The sequence below is a fragment of the Alosa sapidissima genome, chromosome 4 (genome assembly GCF_018492685.1).
Source record: "Alosa sapidissima isolate fAloSap1 chromosome 4, fAloSap1.pri, whole genome shotgun sequence".
NCBI classification, from domain to species: Eukaryota; Metazoa; Chordata; class Actinopteri; order Clupeiformes; family Clupeidae; genus Alosa; species Alosa sapidissima.
In genome coordinates, this window is record NC_055960.1 from 21,661,603 (window position 1) to 21,683,409 (window position 21,807).

At 43.2% G+C, this 21,807-nt stretch overlaps 1 protein-coding gene across 1 annotated transcript in view; it reads left to right on the forward strand.

Annotated features, from left to right (window-relative positions):
• tafa3a (TAFA chemokine like family member 3a) overlaps positions 1–16,205 on the forward strand; it is an 89,611-nt gene extending 73,406 nt beyond the window's left edge. The window contains exons 4-5 of the mRNA XM_042090650.1: positions 1,457–1,581; positions 15,395–16,205. Coding sequence (XP_041946584.1) covers positions 1,457–1,581; positions 15,395–15,406 — 137 coding nt within the window. The 3' untranslated portion in view covers positions 15,407–16,205. The remainder of the gene's footprint in view (positions 1–1,456; positions 1,582–15,394) is intronic.
• The last annotated feature ends 5,602 nt before the right edge of the window (positions 16,206–21,807 follow it).

The following is a 21,807-nucleotide window of genomic DNA, read 5'->3' on the forward strand; positions in this document are numbered from 1 at the left end:
TTGATTTTCCTGGCAAGCATTGATGAGCCTGTTCATAGTGGCAGCCCTTCAGGCCGGTGCACCAGTGCCTTTAATCTCCGTGATCAACTTGTTTGTGACCGCTCGACACGATCCCCTCGTCTTGTATTACAGCGGTCGCTCGTGTCTCTCATTCGTTGTCACCGGCACCGCCGCTCTCTGACTCACTGTGAGTCCGCTGGCCTTGTGCTCGCTCGAGCAAAGTCCGGCAGAGATGGGTGGGGGTGCTGGGTGGGGGACTGTGGGGGGCAGGTCATTTAATAACACGTCAACAGGGGCTCTTTCAGCGGGTCAATCGATCCTTATCTTATTCTCTGCTCTGTAATACCTCTGACAGAAGCGCCCCCCCCCCCCGCTGTACTGAAATCACTCACAGATCTCCGAAATGTCAAGGGGGATGCCACCCACTAGTCCTTCCACACACAGAGACACACATTCACACACACAGAGGCTCATGCTTGTGTACAAACTCTTTTTCACTTTTTAATGACGCTCCAATCTACATTGGCATACTTATGCACATATAAACACCTTCTTGTCCCCCTTCCCTTCACACACACACACACACACAGACCTCGCCCCAATTCTAGCCAGAATTCAGGTCCCATCACACACACACACACACACACACACACACACACACACTCACACACACTCACACACACACACACACACACACACCACGCACCCCTGGCCCCAGCCCTTGCCTGGCCCCCATGTAGTTCAGGCCCAGAGACACACAGAGAGGGCTGTCGAAGAGGAATGAAGGATCGCTCCTGTCAGACACGGATCAAAGCACACTCCTTTCACTCACCCTGACGTGTTATGGAGACCAATGTGTGTGTGTGTGTGTGTGTGTGTGTGTGTGTGTGTGTGTGTGTGTGTGTGTGTTTGTGTGTTTGTGTGTGTGTGTGTGTGTGTGTGTGTGTGTGTGTGTGTGTGTGTGTGTGTGTGTGTGTGTGTGTGTGTTGGGGGGGAAGGGGCGACATGTTTTCATGTTCATGTATTCATGTTTTGTGTCTGTTTGTGTTTGTTTGTTTCACTGTACAAATTAGTGTGTGTGTGTGGTGTGTGTGTGTGTGTGTGTGTGTGTGTGTGTGTGTGAGAGAGAGAGAGAAATTGAGAGAGAAAGAATATGTGTTGCTATTTCTCCTCTCCACATGCATACTGTACACTCTTACAGCCTGCAGTGATGTGAGAACAAGGTGATGATGTGTATGTGTATGTGTGTGTGTGTGTGTGTGTGTGTGTGTGTGTGTATGTATGTATGTTTGTGTTGTCTTTTCCCTCTCCTCAGGGTGACGATAACTGACACCTTCACACAACACTGTTTCCCCTCTCCTCAGGGTGACGATGACTGACACCTTCACATAACACTGACAGCTTTGTTTGAATTTCTCTCTCTCACTCTCCCCCTCTCCTCCTGGTCTCTCCGCAGCATCCATAGTAGCCCAGAAGTGGTGGTGCCAGATGCACCCCTGCATGGACGGTGAGGATTGCAAAGTGTTGCCAGATCTCAAAGGCTGGAGCTGCAGCATGGGGAACAAAGTGAAGACCACTAAGGTGAGACCCTGCACCTGTGCACCCGGGATTACACAGAAGGTCATGTTTGCATGGGTCTTCTTGTAGTGGAGGAGGTCTTGTTCAGTGTTTCCTGTTCATTGACTTATTTGTTCATTGACACCTTCGTGCAGCCTCTCCTTGCCATGCTCGTTCCCTCTCTCGGTTGCACTGTATATATATATATATGAAAGTTTTCAGATCCTTTCAAGTTTTCCACATTTTGTTATTTTTTAGATTGATTTTAAAATGGATTCAATTCATTTTTTTCTCATCAATCTACACACAATACTCAAACACACCACAAACAAGCAGGTGTTTGAAGTGTTTATTGAATTTATAAAAAATAAAAGACTCAAACATTCCATTTACATAAGTATTCAGACCCTTTGTCATGATGCTTGCAATTGAGCTCTGGCGCATCCTACTTCTATCAATGGTCCTTGAGATGCTTCTACAACTTGATTGGAGTCCACATGTACCTAAATGAATTCACTGGACATTATTAGGAGAGGCAGACATCTCTTTATATAAGGTCTCACAGTTGATGGTGAATGTCAGAGTGAAAACCAAGCCACAACGGTTGAGAGAATTGTCAGTAGACCTGCGAGACAGGGTTGTGTGAAGACACAGATCTGGGGAAGGATACAAGAACATTTCTGCAGCATTGAAAGCGCCCAAAAGGACTGTAGCCTCCATCATTCTCAAATGGAAAAGTTTGGAACAACCAACAGTCTTCCTAGATCTGGCCGCTCAGCCAAACTGAGTAATCCGGGACGAAGGGCCTTGGTCAGACTTGTAACCAAGAACCCAATGGTCACTATGAATGAGATCCAGAGTTCCTTTGAGAGGATGAGAGAAGCATAAAGAAGTTGGCTGTTGGCATAGAACTGGCTAAACCATGATTAAATCCAGTTAGCATCATAACCACAATGCGCAAATTTGTTCAAAACGGTTGCATTCAAGTTACAGTAACTCCGCTAAGTTCTTATTACAACATAGATGAATCTCTTTGTGTTTGGGAGAAGTTGGAGGAGGAGCAAGAGATTTGGCTATGTATTGTATGTGTTTTTGGAGGAGGAGGAGGAGGAGAATTGGCTATGTGTGTGTTGATGTTTTAAATGACAAGGCGGAGGATAGCTGGCTATGTATGTGTTGATGTTTTGTAGGAGGATTATTTGGTTATGTACTGTATGTGTTGGTGTTTGGTAGGAGAAGGAGGTCTGGTTATGTTGGTCTTGGAAGAGGAGGAAGAGATTTGGTTATGTATATGTTGATGCTTTAGATGAGAAGACGGAGGAGAGCTGGCTATGTGTGCGTTGGTGTTTTAGATGAGAAGGAGGTCTGGTTATGTATGTGTTGATCTTGGAAGAGGAGGAGGAGGTTTGGTTATGTGTATGTTGGTGTTTAAGAGGAGGAAGCGGAGGAAGTCTGGATATGTATGTGTTGGTGTTAGTCTTTGGCAGGTGGAATCCTATGGTGGTTGGTTCCCTTGGAAAATATCTCTGAAAGACCCTCTATGAAATATAATTTGCGTTTGCGTCACCTTTACCAGAACCACCTGCTATGGCTATGGAGGCTCTGCACTAAATAAAGTATGTCCCCCAGGATAATTTTACTCCTCCACTTAACTGGCAATTAATCTTCGAAAATACATCAGCAAGTCTACTGCAGTTAGTAAAACCTGGAGACCCTCAAAATCTGGAGCATGGAAAAGTGCTGTTTTGGTGGTTTTCTCTGGGTACGCTTATCTGTATACCTCGCTAATCCTGCTTTGTGCAATTGGTCTGCTGGTCTGAAGAAGATCTGGTTTAGATCGAAACCTCGCCAGCGCGGTGGAGTGATGCAGTCGGCACACTGACTGTGCTCTCGAGTGCTCCAAAGACAAACTCATGAGGCTCCCAGAATCCACCCCAGCAGGCCCAGCGCCATCGCTGCACCCTCCAGACTCTGTGTGCGCGATGGCTGGCAGCTGGTAGGACTGGCGGCAGCGAAATTCAAGCACAGCAGCGGAGGAGGAGGAGAGGAGAGTAGAGGAGAGGAGGGGTGCACTCTAGGAGTGGGGGGGGGGGGGGTGGAAGAATAACACCTCCCCCGCTTCCCAGCGGGTTTACAAGCACATGACATACTTGACCCAGTTGTGTTTGGGCACTGCTTGCAACAGAAAAACAGCCTCTGCTTCACCTCTTCTTTTAAATAAAATGGCAAAAAGCCTTGGATGATTTCTCTGGCTCCCCTTTACCCTTCACCCCCCCAATTACCACCCCCCTCCACGCGTCTGGACGCCCTGCCAAAAAATATAAGAGTGCTGCCGGAAAAACAAGAGATACACCCAGCAACAGAGAGAGAGAGGGAGAGAGATAGATAGAGAACAGGAAGAAAGAGAGAGATAGAAAACCCTGTAGACTATGCTGAACTTATTGGAGATGTGCAAATGAAGGTGAGCCAAGAAGCCAAGCAGCGGTGATTTCCTCTCCCTTGACACATACTCACACACATGTCTTTAATTTTTAGACATGAATTCTCTGGCCTCAAGGTGAAATGAAAGTGGAGTAGTGCATTATACTGTATGTGCACCTGTGTGTGTGTGTGTGTGTGTGTGTGTGTGTGTGTGTGTGTGTGTGTGCTTGCAGAGGTTGGGAAAAGTGAGTGGATAGGGTAGTGTAGGAGTGTATAAATGTATACTTGCACATGTGTGTGTATGCTGTTTGGAGAGGAAGGCCCTGGTGGAGTTGTTCAGGTGCAGATTAGTGTGTTCATGTGTGTGGGTGTTCATGTATGTGCATATGTGAGTGATGGTCCTGTTGGGAGTGGAGTAATGCAGGTCAGGGGCGCCGCTAGGGTTGTATTCCATAGTACGCACCATGGCCCAGGACGCTAATCCCCCCCCCCCCCCCCCCCAAAAAAAAAAAAAAGAACGGGTGCATGGCTACTTCACATTAGTCAGGTAGAACCCCAGGATAGGTGTGACATGAGAACTAATGCAATTCTTTTGCATAAATTGATAGTTTAGGGGGTGTAGACTCAGAATCTGACGGGCACCCTTGAGCATTTTTTTTAAATTACATAATTTGCCACGCCCCCTTTTTTTGACCATAAAAAAAATAACTAGATGCACATTACTGTATAAACCCATCATGTATTGTATCAAATGAAAGCTCTTCTCAAATAGAAATCAACGATGTCAATAAAAACATGCTAAAAATGATTTCAAGTCCCTCCAGAGAACATAATAACTGTAAAGCCTGGTAAGGTCACACCGCTGAAATGGTAGGCTGAGCAACAACCACAAGAGACATATGAATTGTATCAACCCTCAACAGTTAATCAAATAGACAAAGTTATAAGGAACAAAGTAGAACTTTCTCACAGATTCTGAAAGCAACTATATACAGAACATGTTGCCAGACTGGCCTTGTACACATCACAAACATCAAATGTCTCCTCCAAAAAACATGAATTCAATCAGACATTTCTCCCTCGCTGTCATCAGTATCCTCCACTGAAAGTGTAGCCATCTTCGAATTTTTATTTGCACACTGTTCACCACCTTTGCAATGACAGTAGGTGGTGCATGGTAGTCCATCTGACTGACAGCTGCAAGAGGGCCTGGAGCATGCTGGCACTGCCTTGCATCCACTAGCAACAAGCTGTAGACCTGTTTTGGGTCCAATGTCAGTGTTGCCATGAACAGGCACAGGAATTCCATCCTCTATTTTCACACTGGAGGTGTTTTTTCTGTCAGCAGCTCTCCACAGAAGGACTTGCAGCCGTGCGCGCTTGATGTGTTCCGCTGTATATTCTCTTGTTGGAGGAAGACTCTTTATTTTAGCAGGGTCTCTTTTCTTGGTGAATAGCATGTATCAAGTTACTGAGGCTTTCAACAGTCTTTCCATAGTAGAGGCAAGAAAGGAAATCCATTCCTGCCTTCATGCTCATCAGCTTCTACAGTACATATGTACAATTCTTCAAATCAAGATTCCTCTTGAGCATCAAATTGATTGCTGAGGTTTTCCCTTTGCCATATGGACATGACACACTGTCACAACCAAACAATGCATGAACAGCCAACAAATCATAACATTTGTCTAATTTTGCAGCCATAGCATTAATGTCAATTACTTTGGGCATCCATGGCCTACTGGTTAGGGAATCGGACTTGTGACTAAAGGGTGGCCAGTTCGATCCCCGACTGGTGGGAAAAATGTGAGTGGGGGGAGTGACTTAACAGCGTTCTCCCACATCCATGTGAGGTACCCACATCTGGATGAGGTGCCCTTGAGCCCTGCTCCCCGGGAGCTGGATCAAGGGCTGCCCACTGCTCCGGGTGTGTATGTATACTCCTAGTATGCTCCCTGCTCTAGGGTGTGTGTGTGTGTTTGAATGGGTGTACAGTACCCCCGAATGGGTAAAATGCAGAGCACAAATTCCTTGTATCGGTGGGGTCCTATGTTTCCACATTTCTAGGGTTAGGGTTAGGCCTGAGGTGTGGGTTAGGGTTAGGGGACATAGGGCTGTGGGAACATAGGCATGCTCCCGTACTGGTATATGTAAGTTGGGCAGCCGTGGCCTACTGGTTAGGGCTTCGGGCTGCCGGTTCGATCCCCGACCAGTAGGAGAAATGTGGGGGGGGGGGAGTGGTTGAAGAGCACTGCTCTCCCATACCCACAACCACAGTTGAAGTGCCCTTGAGCAAGGCACCTGACCCTTCACTGCTCCCGAGCGCCACTGTAGCAAGTCAACTCACTGCTCCGGGTTAGTGTGCGCTTCACCTCATGTGTGCTCGTTGTGTGCTTCATCTCACTGTGTGTTCATGGGATAAATGCAGAGACCAAATTCCTTGTATATGCAAGTATAGACCCTTTCAAGAGAGTTCCATTATCATTTGTTTTTATTGTTGAAAGAGTCTATACTTGGGCTATAAACCTGATTTACATTTGTTGTATTTCCAAATGATTCGTGTCATTCCTTGCAATACTGGAAGAAATAATTTTCTTGATTCTGTCCTCTCCTCCTGTAATCCTGTAAAACTTTGCAGTTTTCTCTGTAATTAAGGGGGCAAATTCAAGTATTATTATAGTTAATGTGCTGACTAACTGGCAAGTACCTCATAACTCAGACTAGTTTGTATCAATCCTGGATTGTGTTGTCTGTTTTTAAAGCATTAAAAAAATGTTAGGATGAAAAATATTGTTGTCTGTAATTCTCTGTCTGAATGTCTGAAATCCAAAGACAGTTATAATTAATGTGCTAACTACCTGGGAAGTACCTCACAACATTGCTGTCTGAAATTCAGCGACTGATTCAAGGGAAATTAAAGCTAACTTGCTAGCTAATCCGCAAGTTGGTGAACTAGGGTACATCAGACTTGCTATAATTCATATTAAAATGAATTACTATTGAATTCCTGTATGTATTAAGCTACATGGCAGTTCCATAATTTATTTAATTTAATACCAAACATGACACGATTTAGAGGTATAAGCTATTATGCAGAAAAAAGAAACCTAATTTGACCTTAAAGGTCACTTTGCAAAAGTTTTCTACTTTATTATGGTCAAAGCTGATTTCTGTATGAAAAGAGCTTTAATTTGATACCATACATGATGGGTTTATATGTTAATGTCTATTTAGATGATTTTCTATGATCAAAAAAGGGGTGTGGCAGGTGATGCCATTTTAAAGAAAATGCTCAAGGGTGCCAGAGCGACACCCGTCAGATTCTGAAAGGACACCCCCTTACCTATCAATTTATGCAAAAAAAATGCATTTAGGCTAGGCCTAAAGAAAAGACAGCTATAGTCACCTAACAATAAGGATTTGTTTACACTGCTGTTTGGTTGTCCCAAACTTTGAGATGATCCATACTCATTACACATTAACTGAATCTTATCAATCTTGAAACCCGAACTACGATGTTCCAAACAGAGTGACTGTAGGATGCAATGCCTAATCTCACTGCCTTCATCATAACTGCTAAGAACAGTGCACCTTTTACTGTTAAACACCTGAATAATGTTGCGTTTTTAAGCGCCAGGACTGCTCATCATGTCGTGAACAAAGTTTACACCAATCATCATCTTCTGAAGTACCCTGATGTTGAGATGTCCATTCTCTTTGCCATAAACATAGGCTATCATTTGTGTGCGAAGCATGTTTCAATTAAGACAGTACACAAGTTATTTTTATTGTTGTAATATTGAATGATTTTCATGAATAAAGTGTTGAAAAATTATACGCACAGTGTGTACAGGACTACGCCTGGCGGCGCCACTGATGCAGGTGAGCTAGTGTATGTGTGTGTGTGTGTGTGTGTGTATTTGCCAGTGTGTGTGTATCAGAGGTGGAAAGTAACGAAATACATTTACTCACGTTACTGTATTGAGTAGTTTTTCTGTGTATTTTGTATTTTTTAAGTAGTTTATAAAATCGGTATTTTAAATTTTACTTGATTACATTTTGAGTTAAGTATTGTACTTCGCTACATCAAAAATCCCATTCGTTACTTGAAAAAAAAAAAAAAGTTAAGACTAACGAAAACAGAAGGGGAGAGAGAAAAAATCGCGCCCTAAACCACCAGCCTGATGATGATCAGCATGTAGCCTACAACAGGACATGAATCAAGCTGGCGCGATGTCTTTCTGAAAGTGATTGAGATGGAGCTGGATCACAAGATGCATCAGATTACATGTGTAGACTAACCTATGAAAGTGTATTTTCCGCTATTTCAATGGGTTGTCTCAGTTCGTTTTAGCACTATGATTGCGGAGATATTCAAGCAAACACCATGGGATTTCGTGTTTTGACGTTTGTGCTCACCTTTCTTTGGAAAGTAGTTCATTAGCAGTTGTTTCCCCTCATTTCTCTCTTTTTCCTGTTTTGGCATTTGTTTTTGGTAACCTGACATCTTGGATAAAGACATTGCACCAGCAGCACAACAATTAGCGGTCCACTACTAGCTATGCTCAACTAAATAAACAAAAGATATACTACCTTATGAATTGTGCAGACGGACTAAACCATTTAGCTCTTTAGCAAGGGAGAGTGAGAGTGACCTTAGACAGTTTTCACTGTTTTGTATAAACATCCAGTCAGTCAAACTTTATATTTTGTATGACATTCATTTTGACATTAATTTGGAAGTTAAAATATTCAGGTAAAATAAATATATGGTGGAAATAAGTATTGAACGCTTAGACTTTTTTTCAGTAATTAGCCTAAACTTCCAGTGAGTCTATTCGAAATTTTCACCACACATTATATTAACACACATACAAAAAATAATATGTGTAATAAAGTGGAATGATACAGGGAAAAAAGTATTGAACGCCTACTGAAATGTCTTCAATACTTTGTGGAAAAGCCTTTGTTTGTAATGACAGCATCAAGACATTTCCTATGACAAAACTTATTAGTTGCAGTATCAGGTGTGATTTTTGGCCCATTGCTCTAAACAGATTCCATGGATCCCTCTTGTGAAATTTGATCTTTACTGCCAGAACTGTTTAATTAAATTTAATTGAATTGGCTGCCTTCGAGTCTTTCTGGAGCTTTCTCCGAGTGGTCTTTGGCTCTTGGAATTGACTATCCTTCTGACTCCCTGGTCAGAAATATTGCGAGGAGATCCTGTGCATGGCCGGTTGATGATGCAGTGATGTCCCTTCCACTTGCAGATAATGGCTCCCATGCTGCTAACTGGAAGATTCTGAAGTTTTGAAATGCATCTGTAACCAGTTTCATTGATATGTTTTGCAACAATAAGGTTGCAAAGGTCTTGGGAGAGCTTTTTGCTTTTATCCATCATGAAATGTTTCTTGTGTGACACCTTGGTAATGAAAAACCTTTTTATAGCCCATCAATATGTAGGCTACTAACCAAGCTTATATTATATTAAGATTATATTAATTTGCACAGATAGAAAGGATAACTACTCTCTAAGATTCCAGCTCGTTCCTTTCCTTTCCTTGCCTTAGCGCCTTTTCTTAGCGTGTTCAATACTTTTTCCCTGTGTTATTCCACTTCATTACACATGACTACTTATGGAGTTGTTTGGATTTTTGTATGTGTGGATTACCTGAGTTATTACTAATGCCTGGTGAAAATGTTGTGCCCCCCGTATTCCACTTTTCAAGGGCCCTCTCCTACATTAGGGCCCTATACTTCCCACTTTTCCCCCCAGTTCGACGCCCTTTAATCTGCTGAACCTTCTGCTCGTTTCCAAATATAAAAAAAAAACTCTCTGCAACTCAACATTGGCCTGCCTGCCTCAGCTGCCTGTGAGGGGCTTTTCAGTTGTGCTGGATTACTGTTCACTGCAAAGCGACCAAGGATGAGTGCAACTAACTTGAAAATCAACTACTGTTCAAACTTAAAGGAGAACTCTGGTGATTTTTCACATAGATCTCCATTTCTCAACGTCACCGAGTACTGTCGGTATGAACAAAACTGAAACAATCGGTTTTAGCTCGAGTTGCTGCAGCTACAGCGCTACACACTGGGAGCATGAACACGGCTGCTTTAGCTGCTGGCTGCAGCAACTCGAGCTAGGACCAAAATCCTTTAAGGCAAGTACCTCCACTCGGCGGCCATATTGCAACGCTTTTTGGGCACTTATCGGGCATCTATTTCGGCAGAAATGCGCATGCATAAGGCTTCACAACACCAATCTTGCTCCAGCGGCGAGATTACAACATATGATTGGCACGATGTCTTCACAGCACACCACATGATTGGCTCAACGTATTCTCAACACACCACATGATTGGCTCAATGTATTCACATGTCAACGTTTTGCCGCGGAAGGGTTGTAATATGTGTAGACAACTGCCATATTGGCGTTACAAACTAACCCCATACATTACTATCGCTTCGGCAGCACATATACTAAACTATGGAGGATTTTTTGAGTGCTGTATCTCCTCATTAGAAAGTCTCTGGTAAAACTGGTTGTTCTGGTACCCCCCCCCCCCCCCCCCCCCCCAAAAAAAAAGTAACTAAGTAACTTTTACTTAAAGTACATTTTAAATGGACTACTTTTTACTTTTACTTGAGTACATTTTCAGATTGGTATTTTAACTTGTACTTGAGTAATATTTCATCAAAGTATTGGTACTTTTACTTGAGTACAATATTTTCGTACTTTTTCCACCTCTGGTGTGTATGTGCCAGTGTGTGTGTGCCAGTGTGTGTGTATGTGTGTGTGTGTGTGTGCGTGTGTGTGTGTGTGTGTAGTGTAGTGTATGTGTGTGTATGTGCCCGTGTGTGTGTATGTGTGTGTGTGTGTGTGTGTGTGTGTGTGTGTGTAGTGTATGTGTGTGTATGTGCCCGTGTGTGTGTATGTGTATGTATGTGTGTGTGTGTGTGTGTGTGTGTGTGTGTGTGTGTGTGTGTGTAGTGTATGTGTGTGTATGTGCCCGTGTGTGTGTATGTGTATGTATGTGTGTGTGTGTGTGTGTGTGTGTGTGTGTGTGTGTGTGTGTGTGTGTAGTGTATGTGCCCGTGTGTGTGTATGTATGTGTGTGTGTGTGTGCGTGTGTGTGTGTGTGTGTGTGTGTGTGTTATAAAGTTGAGGATACATAGGCTGGCGAGCACCTACCTTCCTGCCTGCCTGACACACTGGGCCCTGCGCCATCCATCACACTGCAGTGTTTGACTCACCAAACGCCTGTACTTGAGTCGCCTGCTCCATAATTCATGCAGCTGGAGGGCTGCACGTTGGCAGGCCTTTTTATTTTACCCTGCTTAATAATTCATGGCCCCGCACACAACCCGACAGCCGGGGGCCCCCAAGGTGGTGCTGGGGTGCAGGGGGCCCTTACGGCAGGTAGGGGTGGATGGTTTAGGAGGAGGGGGCGCGCTTCCGGGTCTAGGTTTTGGGTTGATCCTGCATCGCCTCAGAGTAGTGGACTTATAAACAGAGTAGGGAGGCATGCAGGGTGATACAGCTCACCAGCCAGACATGCTGCTGGCAGTTTGCTGAAACTGCAGTCAAAATGAATAAATAAATTAGTCATTGTATGTGTTTTCAGTTTAGTTTAAGCGCTTTGATTTGAACAATATAACAAGGCAACAGTGTAGACACTGTGTAGTTGAACATTTTCTAAAATATAGTGAAGTAGCCTGACAGCGTGTTCCAACCGATACAGGGGGAAATGCCTCTGCATTCAATTGGATAGACCTAAGCAATTATAGCAATGAAATAGCTTAGCGTGAATCCTGTTGGAAGAACACCCAAACCATCTCCTCAAATGCCTCAATATTGTTTTCTGGGCGTTTAAAGTTATTGCACTGTCAATATCTTGTACAACAGACAACAGCAAAATCTAAATGTTAGCTTCTGCAAACAAAATCGTGAAGCGTGTTCAGGTTACGTGATAGATGAGGCACTGATGCTCATCTGTCCATTATCATGCAAAGCCCGTCCACACAATTTGATTGGTTTGAAACCGCTCCGGTTGGGGCATATTTGCTTCTCAATGGAACAAGTCCAGACCGAACTTCCCGACCTCAAATATTGTGGACGGGTGCTAAGTTCGGGCTGGCTTTCCAGGCTAATAGTTAAGAATATTTAGCCATTTTAAAGGCAGAATGAACAAATATGGTTCCAGAATATTCTAATGCACACTTTGCATGTTGCTCCTTTGTTTCAAGTGTCTGTCAGCTGACATTGATGTATATTATCAGGCAATGTATTGATTTTAGTGCAATGCAAATAAATCCAAGCCAAACTTGCTAAAAGTAAACAAACAAATCAGGAGTACTGAGAAACATCTTTGTTTCATTGTGTCTTTTATTTACAGCGCTGCTGAAGAAGGTTCAGAAAGGTTGTTTTATTTGTTTGTTTTTCACAAGAAAGATGACAGTAAATTAGAGGGAGACGTTCATAACAACTACCATCACCTGTCAGCGAGCGCCAAAGCCTGGCTCAGGCACTGCACGAACGCATTTCTCTTCCTGCCAGACTAATGCTAACAGAGATGTAGATCTGCAGTCCTGTGTCCTGGTCTTGGTCTGGGTGTGGGTCTTGGTCTGGGTGTGGGTCTGGGTCTGGGTGGATCCACCAGAAACAAGGGATTTCAAAATAACTAACTCACTCCGGAAAAAAAAACTGCACCTGGTCTGATTCAGAATTATCTCGAGAGTGTCTCCAAAGTCATCTGATATTCTCATACATTTTTTTGTATTTATTAACCGGTGTCAGTGTGTTTCATTATGCTGTACATATCGTCACTCAGAGTACTCACTCAGAATAGTTCTTTTCAATAAGGTTCCCTCATTTAAAAAGGAGGGAATCTAGCTTTTTAAGTATTGTGTAACTGAACAGTACTGTTGGTGGAGTCGGTCTCCTTTCAACGCTCAGCAGTCACCTGGGTTAAATAAAGACCTGCCGAGCGATTTCAATATCAAAAGGCCCCGAGCACAGGGCACAGGAGGCAACGGCATCCCCGTTTTAAAGGGGCGCACGCACGGGGTGCTCTGAAATTAAATGTTGAGTCGCTGTGTTTTTTTTCCAACAAGCGGTTAAGAGTAGAGGAGGTAGAGATAGATAGATAGATAGAGAGAGAGAGAGAGAGAGAGAGAGAGAGAGAGAGAGAAAGAGAGGCTGAATGGGTTTGTCAGTCGTCACTTTTGATACTTCAAATCTCAACCCATGCGTGTGTTGAGCCACATGCTTTTCTGTCTCCAGAAAACCATGTGCATCAGCTCAAGCCCAGTTTGATAAATCTGCAGATCAGATTTGTGCTCAATCAGGCCCAGTGTAGTCATTCAACTGCTGCGTGGACTTCTTTCATCTGACCAATTCTGCCAATGTACCCCGATGAAAACGACTGCAGAAATACATACATGCTGGGATGCAGTAGCAAATATTTCTATGAAAAGGTCAAAACAAAGCTTTGCAACGGGCTCATAGAATTGCTAACAAAACCAATATTTCACAATGTGATATTTTTTATTCACTTAATGTTTTATTCACTTTTTATGCACTTTATCCTTATACAATATTAACAGTGCAAAAAAACCCTTCCATGGCTAAGCATCCAAAATGAACATTGCATACTGATTGTGTATGTACTGTACATATGGAAAAAAAAACATTTGTGAGTGTTTAACAGCTGAGGCATAACATCAGCCATGCATGACGTCTACTCTCCTATGGACTCGGATGCTATTGCATCGCCTTTAATCCCAGCAGTGAGCTGCTGTTGGAAAGCCAAGTACTCGTCACACACGTCACAGACATCACACACAAGCCCTGAGCGATCCATAGGCCCATAATGAGTAGAGCATCCACCCCCATCTGTGTCTACTTCCTGTGTTAACCACAGAGACAGCCAGCACTTCGCACTCCCACATTCATGCTCACCACACACACACACACACCTTGGGAGCACACACACGCACACACACACACACACACACACACACACACACACACACACACACAGAGAGACGTGTATGCACACACACTCGCACACAAACACGCAAACAACACACACACACACACACACACACACACACACACACACACACACACTTTATAATGCTCTGGTTTCAGCATCACAAAGGTGTTGTTGAGTGGGCGGTAATGGGAGAAGGGAAAGGGACCGGAAAAGCCCATGCAGCCATAACGCTGTCCAGTCTGGTGATTCTTACACTGTGCAGGAGAGGTGATGATTAAACTGGACAGCAAGGGCACCATAATCATTTTTATCATCTTGTCAGCATTGTTATCATCATCATCATTATCATCATTGTCATCATCATCACTATAATCATTGTTATAATATGATACTCTTCATCATCACAACCATAATCATAGATATCATTTTCATTATATTCATCATCATGATCGTTGATATGGTCACCATCATTATCATCACCCTACTCAGCAGCAGTGGTAGGATCTAATTACTTCTACATATCTAAACCAGACATAATCTGAGTCTGGGTCTGGCACTGGTTGGTAGGCGACCAACTGCTTCTTTCATAGAGTCTGTTTTCTGAAGTCGTGTTACTTCAGATTAATCTCTCTCTCTCCTCGTCATCCTCTTCCTCTTCCCTGTGCCAGTATCTCTGTGTGCGTGTGTGTGTGTGTGTGTGTGCGCTCACTCTAACTGTGTGCAGAGGCGGCCTGGAAGCACGCCAGTCACAAACAAGCACCCGAGTGGGCCAGGAAGAAGTGACACCTCCAGTCCCTGTCTTGCCCTCCCTCTCTCTCCCTCTCTCTCCCTCCCTCTCTATCCCTCTCTCCCCCTCCCTCTCTCTCTCCCTCTCTCTCCCTGGCTGTGTCTATTTCAGGAGCCCCTGCTCTGCTCAAAGACTACTGAGCTCGCGCCAGTCGTGTATCGAATGACAGTAATAGGTGGCAGCAAGTCGTCTAGGGCGCCTTTGAGTTTATGAAAATCCCAGTGTGTAACACCCAGAGTCTCGTAAGAGGCTTCACGTTGCCTTGTTATATTGGGTTTGTCTCGCCTCTCCTGACAGATGCCATTATAGCAGTGGCGTTATAATTGAAGGCTAAATGATCTCCCCCTCTGGAGCATTCAAAACAGAATCGATAATTGGATTTGCACATGCTACTTGTGAAAGTCAAAAGAGTGTATTTTGTTTTTCGCACATGCTATGGCACCTGTCTAGGTATTCTGGTCTAGTTTTTCTGGTGTGGATTTAGGTGTTTCATCATCTTCTAATTTTACTCACATACAGGTGAATTACACCTGTTCTGTCTCACCTGGAGTGGCGGGGAACGTGAGTGGGTTTTTCTTTATAATGTGGTTATGCATTTTCTCATTCTGTTCCTTTTGTCCTTCCCCAGGTCTCGCAGTAGTGTGGGATCCAAAGGCTCGGATTACCCATCCTTTCTCGGGAGGAGTAGAATCAGAGGATTTAATGATGTGAAGTCTGGCAGTAAGAAGGCAATGGACCTATGGCTGTACAGGAATACCCATGTACTTTAAAAATGACGACCACCCACACATTCAAAATGGAGCCACAGGCGTTTCCAGTGATTAGTCTTTTTCAGTAAGCCTGCCATAAACCTTCATTTGTGTTGGTTTTTCTGTTTTTGTTTTGTTTTTTTCTTCAACGTTGGACGAGGACATAAATGTAAGATATATATCCTGCGCATTATGGATTATGCGCACTTTGCAACACAACAAAAACTGAAGAGAGAAAAAAAAAACAAAGGAAAAAAGACTATAGTAAGTATAAATAAAAAAGAGACTGTGACGGGTGACACACTGTTCACTGACTCGAAAGGTGTCTTGTGTGCCCTACCTGTTCTGATCTAAAGCATTTACATCCATTTTTGACGTTCTTCTTTATCGGAAGACTTTTGACTTGAAAACTAGGAAGCGTTTGACTTTAGGGACCACACGACAGCATATAGCTGATTTTTTTCCTTCTCTGAAAAGCAACATCTCGAAACGATGGGGAAAAGCAAAGTCAGAAAACGACTGGCTGCTTCATTGAGTTTGAATTTACGGTCATACTAGTCCACCGATCCGAACAAACATGACATCATCTGTACTGCAACCGTTTTAATACAGTATTTGTTTTTAAGACCCTGGTGACCGCTATCAAGTTAAAGTGTCAGTATTATCTCCAATAAAGGTATCTTTAAAGGATGCTGTGTTTGTTTGGGAATGTTAATCATACCATTCTGTTACTTCTCAAGGAACAGGACTAATATTCTTTCTTTGTTGTTGCACATGTTCTTTCAAACAAAAATCCCAATATATCGCATATCTGTGAAATGCAAAACATACTGTAAATTGAATTTCTTTCAATGAATTGAATTTCAGCCATAAAAACACCATTTGGATATTTTAAATCAATACATTCAAACAAACTATTTTTTTCCTTTGATATAAAACTATTAAGGTAATGAAAACATTTTAATTTGTTATCTTAAATCTACCAACCATCAAATGGCAACAAATGAACTCCTATGACAATAGAGTCCCTTAGCAGTGCTTCAGATGGAAAATAGATTTGATTATCAAGAGCTTATTAAAAGAGTTTGGGCAGATAATCTCCTGGACTGTGAACATCATCTGAACAATGCTCTTGTAGTATTAATGCTGTGGGACCTTCCGTGCTAGTTCAGGTCTTCTAGGCCCCATTGCATCCAAGTCAGGGCCAGATGTGTGCAGACCAGGGCCAGATCAACTCCAGATATGTTCCAAAGGTAGTCCCTCACTTCTACTCCTCAAACCCTAGAGCAGATATGAAGTGCACACTGTCCATCCTCTAGGATGGACCTGGTATTGATCTGTAGGAAGAATGAGGAAGAATCAGGGCTTCATGTGTTCTGGTCAGCTACTGAGGCGCTCCTCATTTGCCGACTCTATCCAACCTTAGTAACAGTGCTCTTCATTTTCAGGTCTGTCTCATTCTACACCTGTAAAGCATTTATTTATTTATTTGTTTAGTTGTTTATTTAATTTGCCTCCATGTGTATTTGTTTATGTATTATTTTTTATGAATTTTTTATCATTTTTTAGTCTCATTTTTAATTATTGTGTTTTATCATTCTACCTCTGTACACTCTCAGACAGCAAAAGCCTGAGGCCTGGCTCTTATCAGTTGTCCACACGGTGTCCTTTGTGTCTTTGCACTAATCTGTGTGGAATAAGGATGGACACAGCATCCCCCCGCCTCACGCAGGCTCAAGGAGAAGCTATGTCCCCATCCCTCCATTCCTCTATTATCCTATTGCGTGTGCTTATCGCTATGCAGAGCCACTCCCCCGCCATGAGAATCTAAATACAGGTCCGCGGCGTGCGGCGCGGCAGATAGGTGAGGCACAGGTGGACCCCTGTTTATTTTGGCTCCTATTACTTTGCCCACGGTCAGAGGAACAGGGGCTGAGATTGTATCGGCCATGACAATCAGGCCAGTGGTGAGGGGAAACGAGTCATTTGTGGGAGCAGGTGTGTGTGTGTGTGTGTCTGCGTGTTCGTGTGTGGGTGTGTGTGCGTGCATGTGTGTGTGTGTGTGTGCTCGTGTGTGGGTGTGTATGCGTGCATGTGTGTGTGTGTGCGTGCTCGTGTGTGTGTGGGGGGGGGGGGTATATGTATCCATGTGTGCGTGCTCGTGCGTGTTCGTGTGTGGGTGTGTGTGCGTGCATGTGTGTTTGTGTGTGTGTGTGTGTGTGTGTGTGGTGGGGGGGGGGGGGGTTGGTGGGTATATGTATCCGTATGTGTTTGTGTGTGTGCCTACAGTATGTGTGTGTGTGTGTATGCGTCCATGTGTATGTGTGTGTGTGTGTGTGTGTGTGTGAGTTCACCAGTCTAGCCAGAGCCCCAGGGGATAGATAATGTGTAGCCTACATGACATCACCTGAGAGTAGATAATTGCAGGGTCTGTGTCAGATGGTTTTTCAGCCATGACAATTAGGATAGTTTTCAGACAGAACGTGTTTTCAGAGAGCATTCAGTATAATGATCACCTGCTGTGCTAAGTTACCATAAGAGCAACCAAGTCAAAGCGGATATGCAGGTGTGCATCTGCAGACAAATAATTGATAGGTGAGAGGGTCATCATATCTCTAATGTGCCTGCCAACAATGACAATCAGGACAGTCGCATGTGAACAAATCATGGGTCATCATTATTTGTAAAAGTCTGTCCACGTAGGGGGTGCTGTGGCCCGTACCATGAACGGGGCTGAGCACCCACGGGGACCCAGGTTCGAGTCCGTCCTGTGGTCATGTCCCTATCCCACCCCATATCTCTCTCTCCCACTAACTTCCTGTCTGTCTTCACTGTCCTGTCCAAATAAAGGCAAAAAGCCCAACAAAATATACTTAAAAAAAAAAAAGTCTGTCCATGTTGTAAACATGTCACGGTATCTGCTGTGTTCTGTCATTATTTGTGGTTACGGTCAGTGTGCAATGACATAACACTGTGATAGTGTCATTATAACTGTCCTGAGAGAATAGCATATATCTCTGTTTTATTACACAGCTCTTCATAATGCTGCAGAATGCTCCATTCACTTGAATGGGCCTTCCCAAAGTTCGGTGGTCTGCTATTCCTCGATAACAGACCGTTGCTAAGTATAATAGACCGCTGTCAAGGAAAATGGGTTTTGTGCTTTCTAATTCATCTTTCATATCACTCGGCAATTATTATAACTGTCCTGAGAGCGTGTATCTCTGTACTGTGATAGTGTCATTATAACTGTCCTGAGAGATTAGCATATATCTCTAGCATCTCATAGCAACAGTGTTATGTGGCTCATAACTATCCATGGTCTCATGTCACTGTCATATTACTGGGAATCACTTGTGATCAAAACATTCAAGCAGTCAGCTATATGGCATCTGGCCATGGCATGGTTACAGGTCAGGAGAAGGGTCCATGTGAAGTGTTGGGACTCGATGAGAGTTGACCCTGCTGGCTTACCGTTGGAGTTGTAGTTTTCATGTGAGATGACAAATCAATGCAGAGTGTGTATCAAGTGCTGAGGACATACCAGCCAATCAAAATTGTTACATTTTGCCCACGGTGACATGGGTGGCATAAACTAATTCCGTTCTCTTGGCTCTTATGGGTTAAAAAAAAAAAACTCATTTGAAAATAAATACATATACATCAATTCTACCTCATATGGGAGAGAAAATGAGTGTGTGATTCCTCTGCCAGTTTATTCCGTCACACCTGAGTCCCATTGCAGTGGAAGATGTATTTCATGGCATCATGAGAGAAGCGAAGACAAATAATTAATGGGTGAGAGGGTCATCTCCCTGGCACCAGTGGAGAGAGTCACTGGAGCTCTGACATGTGAGATCTGATGTGACTGGTGTCGTGCGGTCTGGGGCTCTGTGACCTGAACTCCACACCGCATGGAATACTGTACATGTTATCATATGACACATGCGGTCTGATAACCAGGAAACCATTCACGCAAAAAGGGGAAGAGATTTGAGCGAGTGTGTGTGTGTGTGTGTGTGAGAGAGAGAGAGAGAGAGAGAGAGAGAGAGATTCTGCATAAAGAGCGAGAGAGAGAGAGAGAACAGACAGAGAGATAAAGACATAACCTGACCCTGACCGATGGATCAATACTGTTCACACCAACTCTAATGCTCGGTGCCATTCTGGATTAGAACGTTTGCTCAGAGCCCCGTCTCAACCCCTCAGACAACTTTATTGAACTTGCACCACGGCTGAAACATGAAACACCTCGCAGATGCAGGTGAAGCCAAAGAATAAAGGAAGGAAAACGCCACAAACCAGCGGGGGATTCTCAGAGGAGCTGTGTGCAGTGATAAATAAATATCTACCTATCCATCTTAACCAGTGTTGCCACAGTTACCTTGAAAAAGTAATCTGATTACTGATTACTGATCACTCCTTTAAAAAGTAACTTAGTTACTTTACTGATTACGTGATTTTAAAAGTTAGTAAAAGTTAGATTACAAGTTTCTTTATTAGTTACTTTCAGCAGCTGCCGGCAACACCCCCACCGCCTCAACATAAAAATGATAACCGGGTTTGCCAATACTCACTATACTGGAAGTGCATTTTAACAGTAATGCCAACAATGTATAGCAGACATCCCAACCTAACCTACTGTACTTAGATACTGAAATGCAGATGTTTGTTCAATAATGTCAGTACACCAAATAAGGAAGGCCTATTGATAGAAATTGTGATAGTAAAATATGTAGATTTTGGTAGTTTGGCCTTTTCATGTAGCCTTGGCAACTAGCCATCTAGTATAGGCCTGAGTAATATGCAAATGAAATTACACTTGTTAAACTCACCTCAACAAGTCTTTTGCAATCATTTAACCCGCCGTGAGCAATGCTAAAGTCACTGTTACAAACAGTGCAGTGTGCAATACTATCATTATGTTTTACTCTTATGAGACAATTGGGTACACTTTTGTGTAGTCTGATGTGAAATGGGTCTTAAATGTTCCTTTTTGAGGGGCACTGACTCTGCCATGACACTCCTGTTCCTAGATACACTAACTGAACTGATTAATTAAGTTCGGGAGAAAAGAGATATAAGCCCACCAACACTGAAAACTGATTGGTTGATTTAGCAAAACAGACGAGGATGCTCTCTGTCTTGGATGCGCTTGCAGGCACACACGTACCACTCCTCTCTCTCTCCCTCTCCGTTGTCTGCGCGTTAAACTTAGATTTTATGTAATTTGCGGGCGTCAGGATATCAATATGTGGGAGACTCCCAAAACTTCGGGAGACTTGGGATGTCTAGCTAGACAGCACTTTGTCCACAGAATGTACAAGGTACCTTTATGTTGTCATGTTTAGCTGACACAAACTCAAAATAATGACTGTATAGATAAAACGTATCTCTCTCCTCCCTCCATTGTTGTTTACGTTTGTGTCGCTGCATGGTTTTACACGTGAGTTGTCTTCATGCTGAAAAGGTTGGCATAGCCTACATGACGTTAATCCCCGAGACAAGAAGAAAGCAAAGAATATATATTTTTACTAAGGAAAATGACAAAAATAGTAACGCACAGTGATTTAGATAAGTAACTTTAATCTGATTACTGGTTTGTAAATAGTAGCGCTTAGATTACTCGTTACCGAAAAAAGTGGTCAAAATAGATTTACGCGTTACTGGCATCACTGATCTTAACCTATCTTTAAAGGTGCAGTCAGGGATTTTACATGATTTAAAGCCCATAATATTTTTTGTCACATTCTTCAATCATCTCCTCATGACCACCATCGACCATCATCACACAATTATGTTGACCTGACGTAAATTACCTGTTGCAATATGTGATTTGTGATTCCTCTGAATACTGTATGTCAACTATCACACATTTAGAAATCCTGGTCGATATTTTAAGTGTTATATTTCAACCTATATTTCAACGCATGGTGAAATAGACATATGGATAGAGAATCGGACTGAGAGAGGAAGGCTGATTTTATCTATCTGATAAATCCTGCTGGATTTGCTTTAGGTGATAGATAAATAATGCCTCATCCTTTTTTATAGGCTGGACAATCTTTTGTGCAGACCTGACATTAGGCAGAGCCACTGTAGAGTCCCCTGTCTGATTGCCAGTGATTTGATCCAGTAGCAAATATTTGGATTGAACCACAGGTGTCTACAGTGCAATCTGTATCAACATGTGTGTCACCAATGGAAGATGAGTTAGTGTTGTCATTTAGAAGAGGCATTTACACAAGTGGGGGGGATCACAGTCTCTCTGCTTTTGGCGAATGGTAAACCA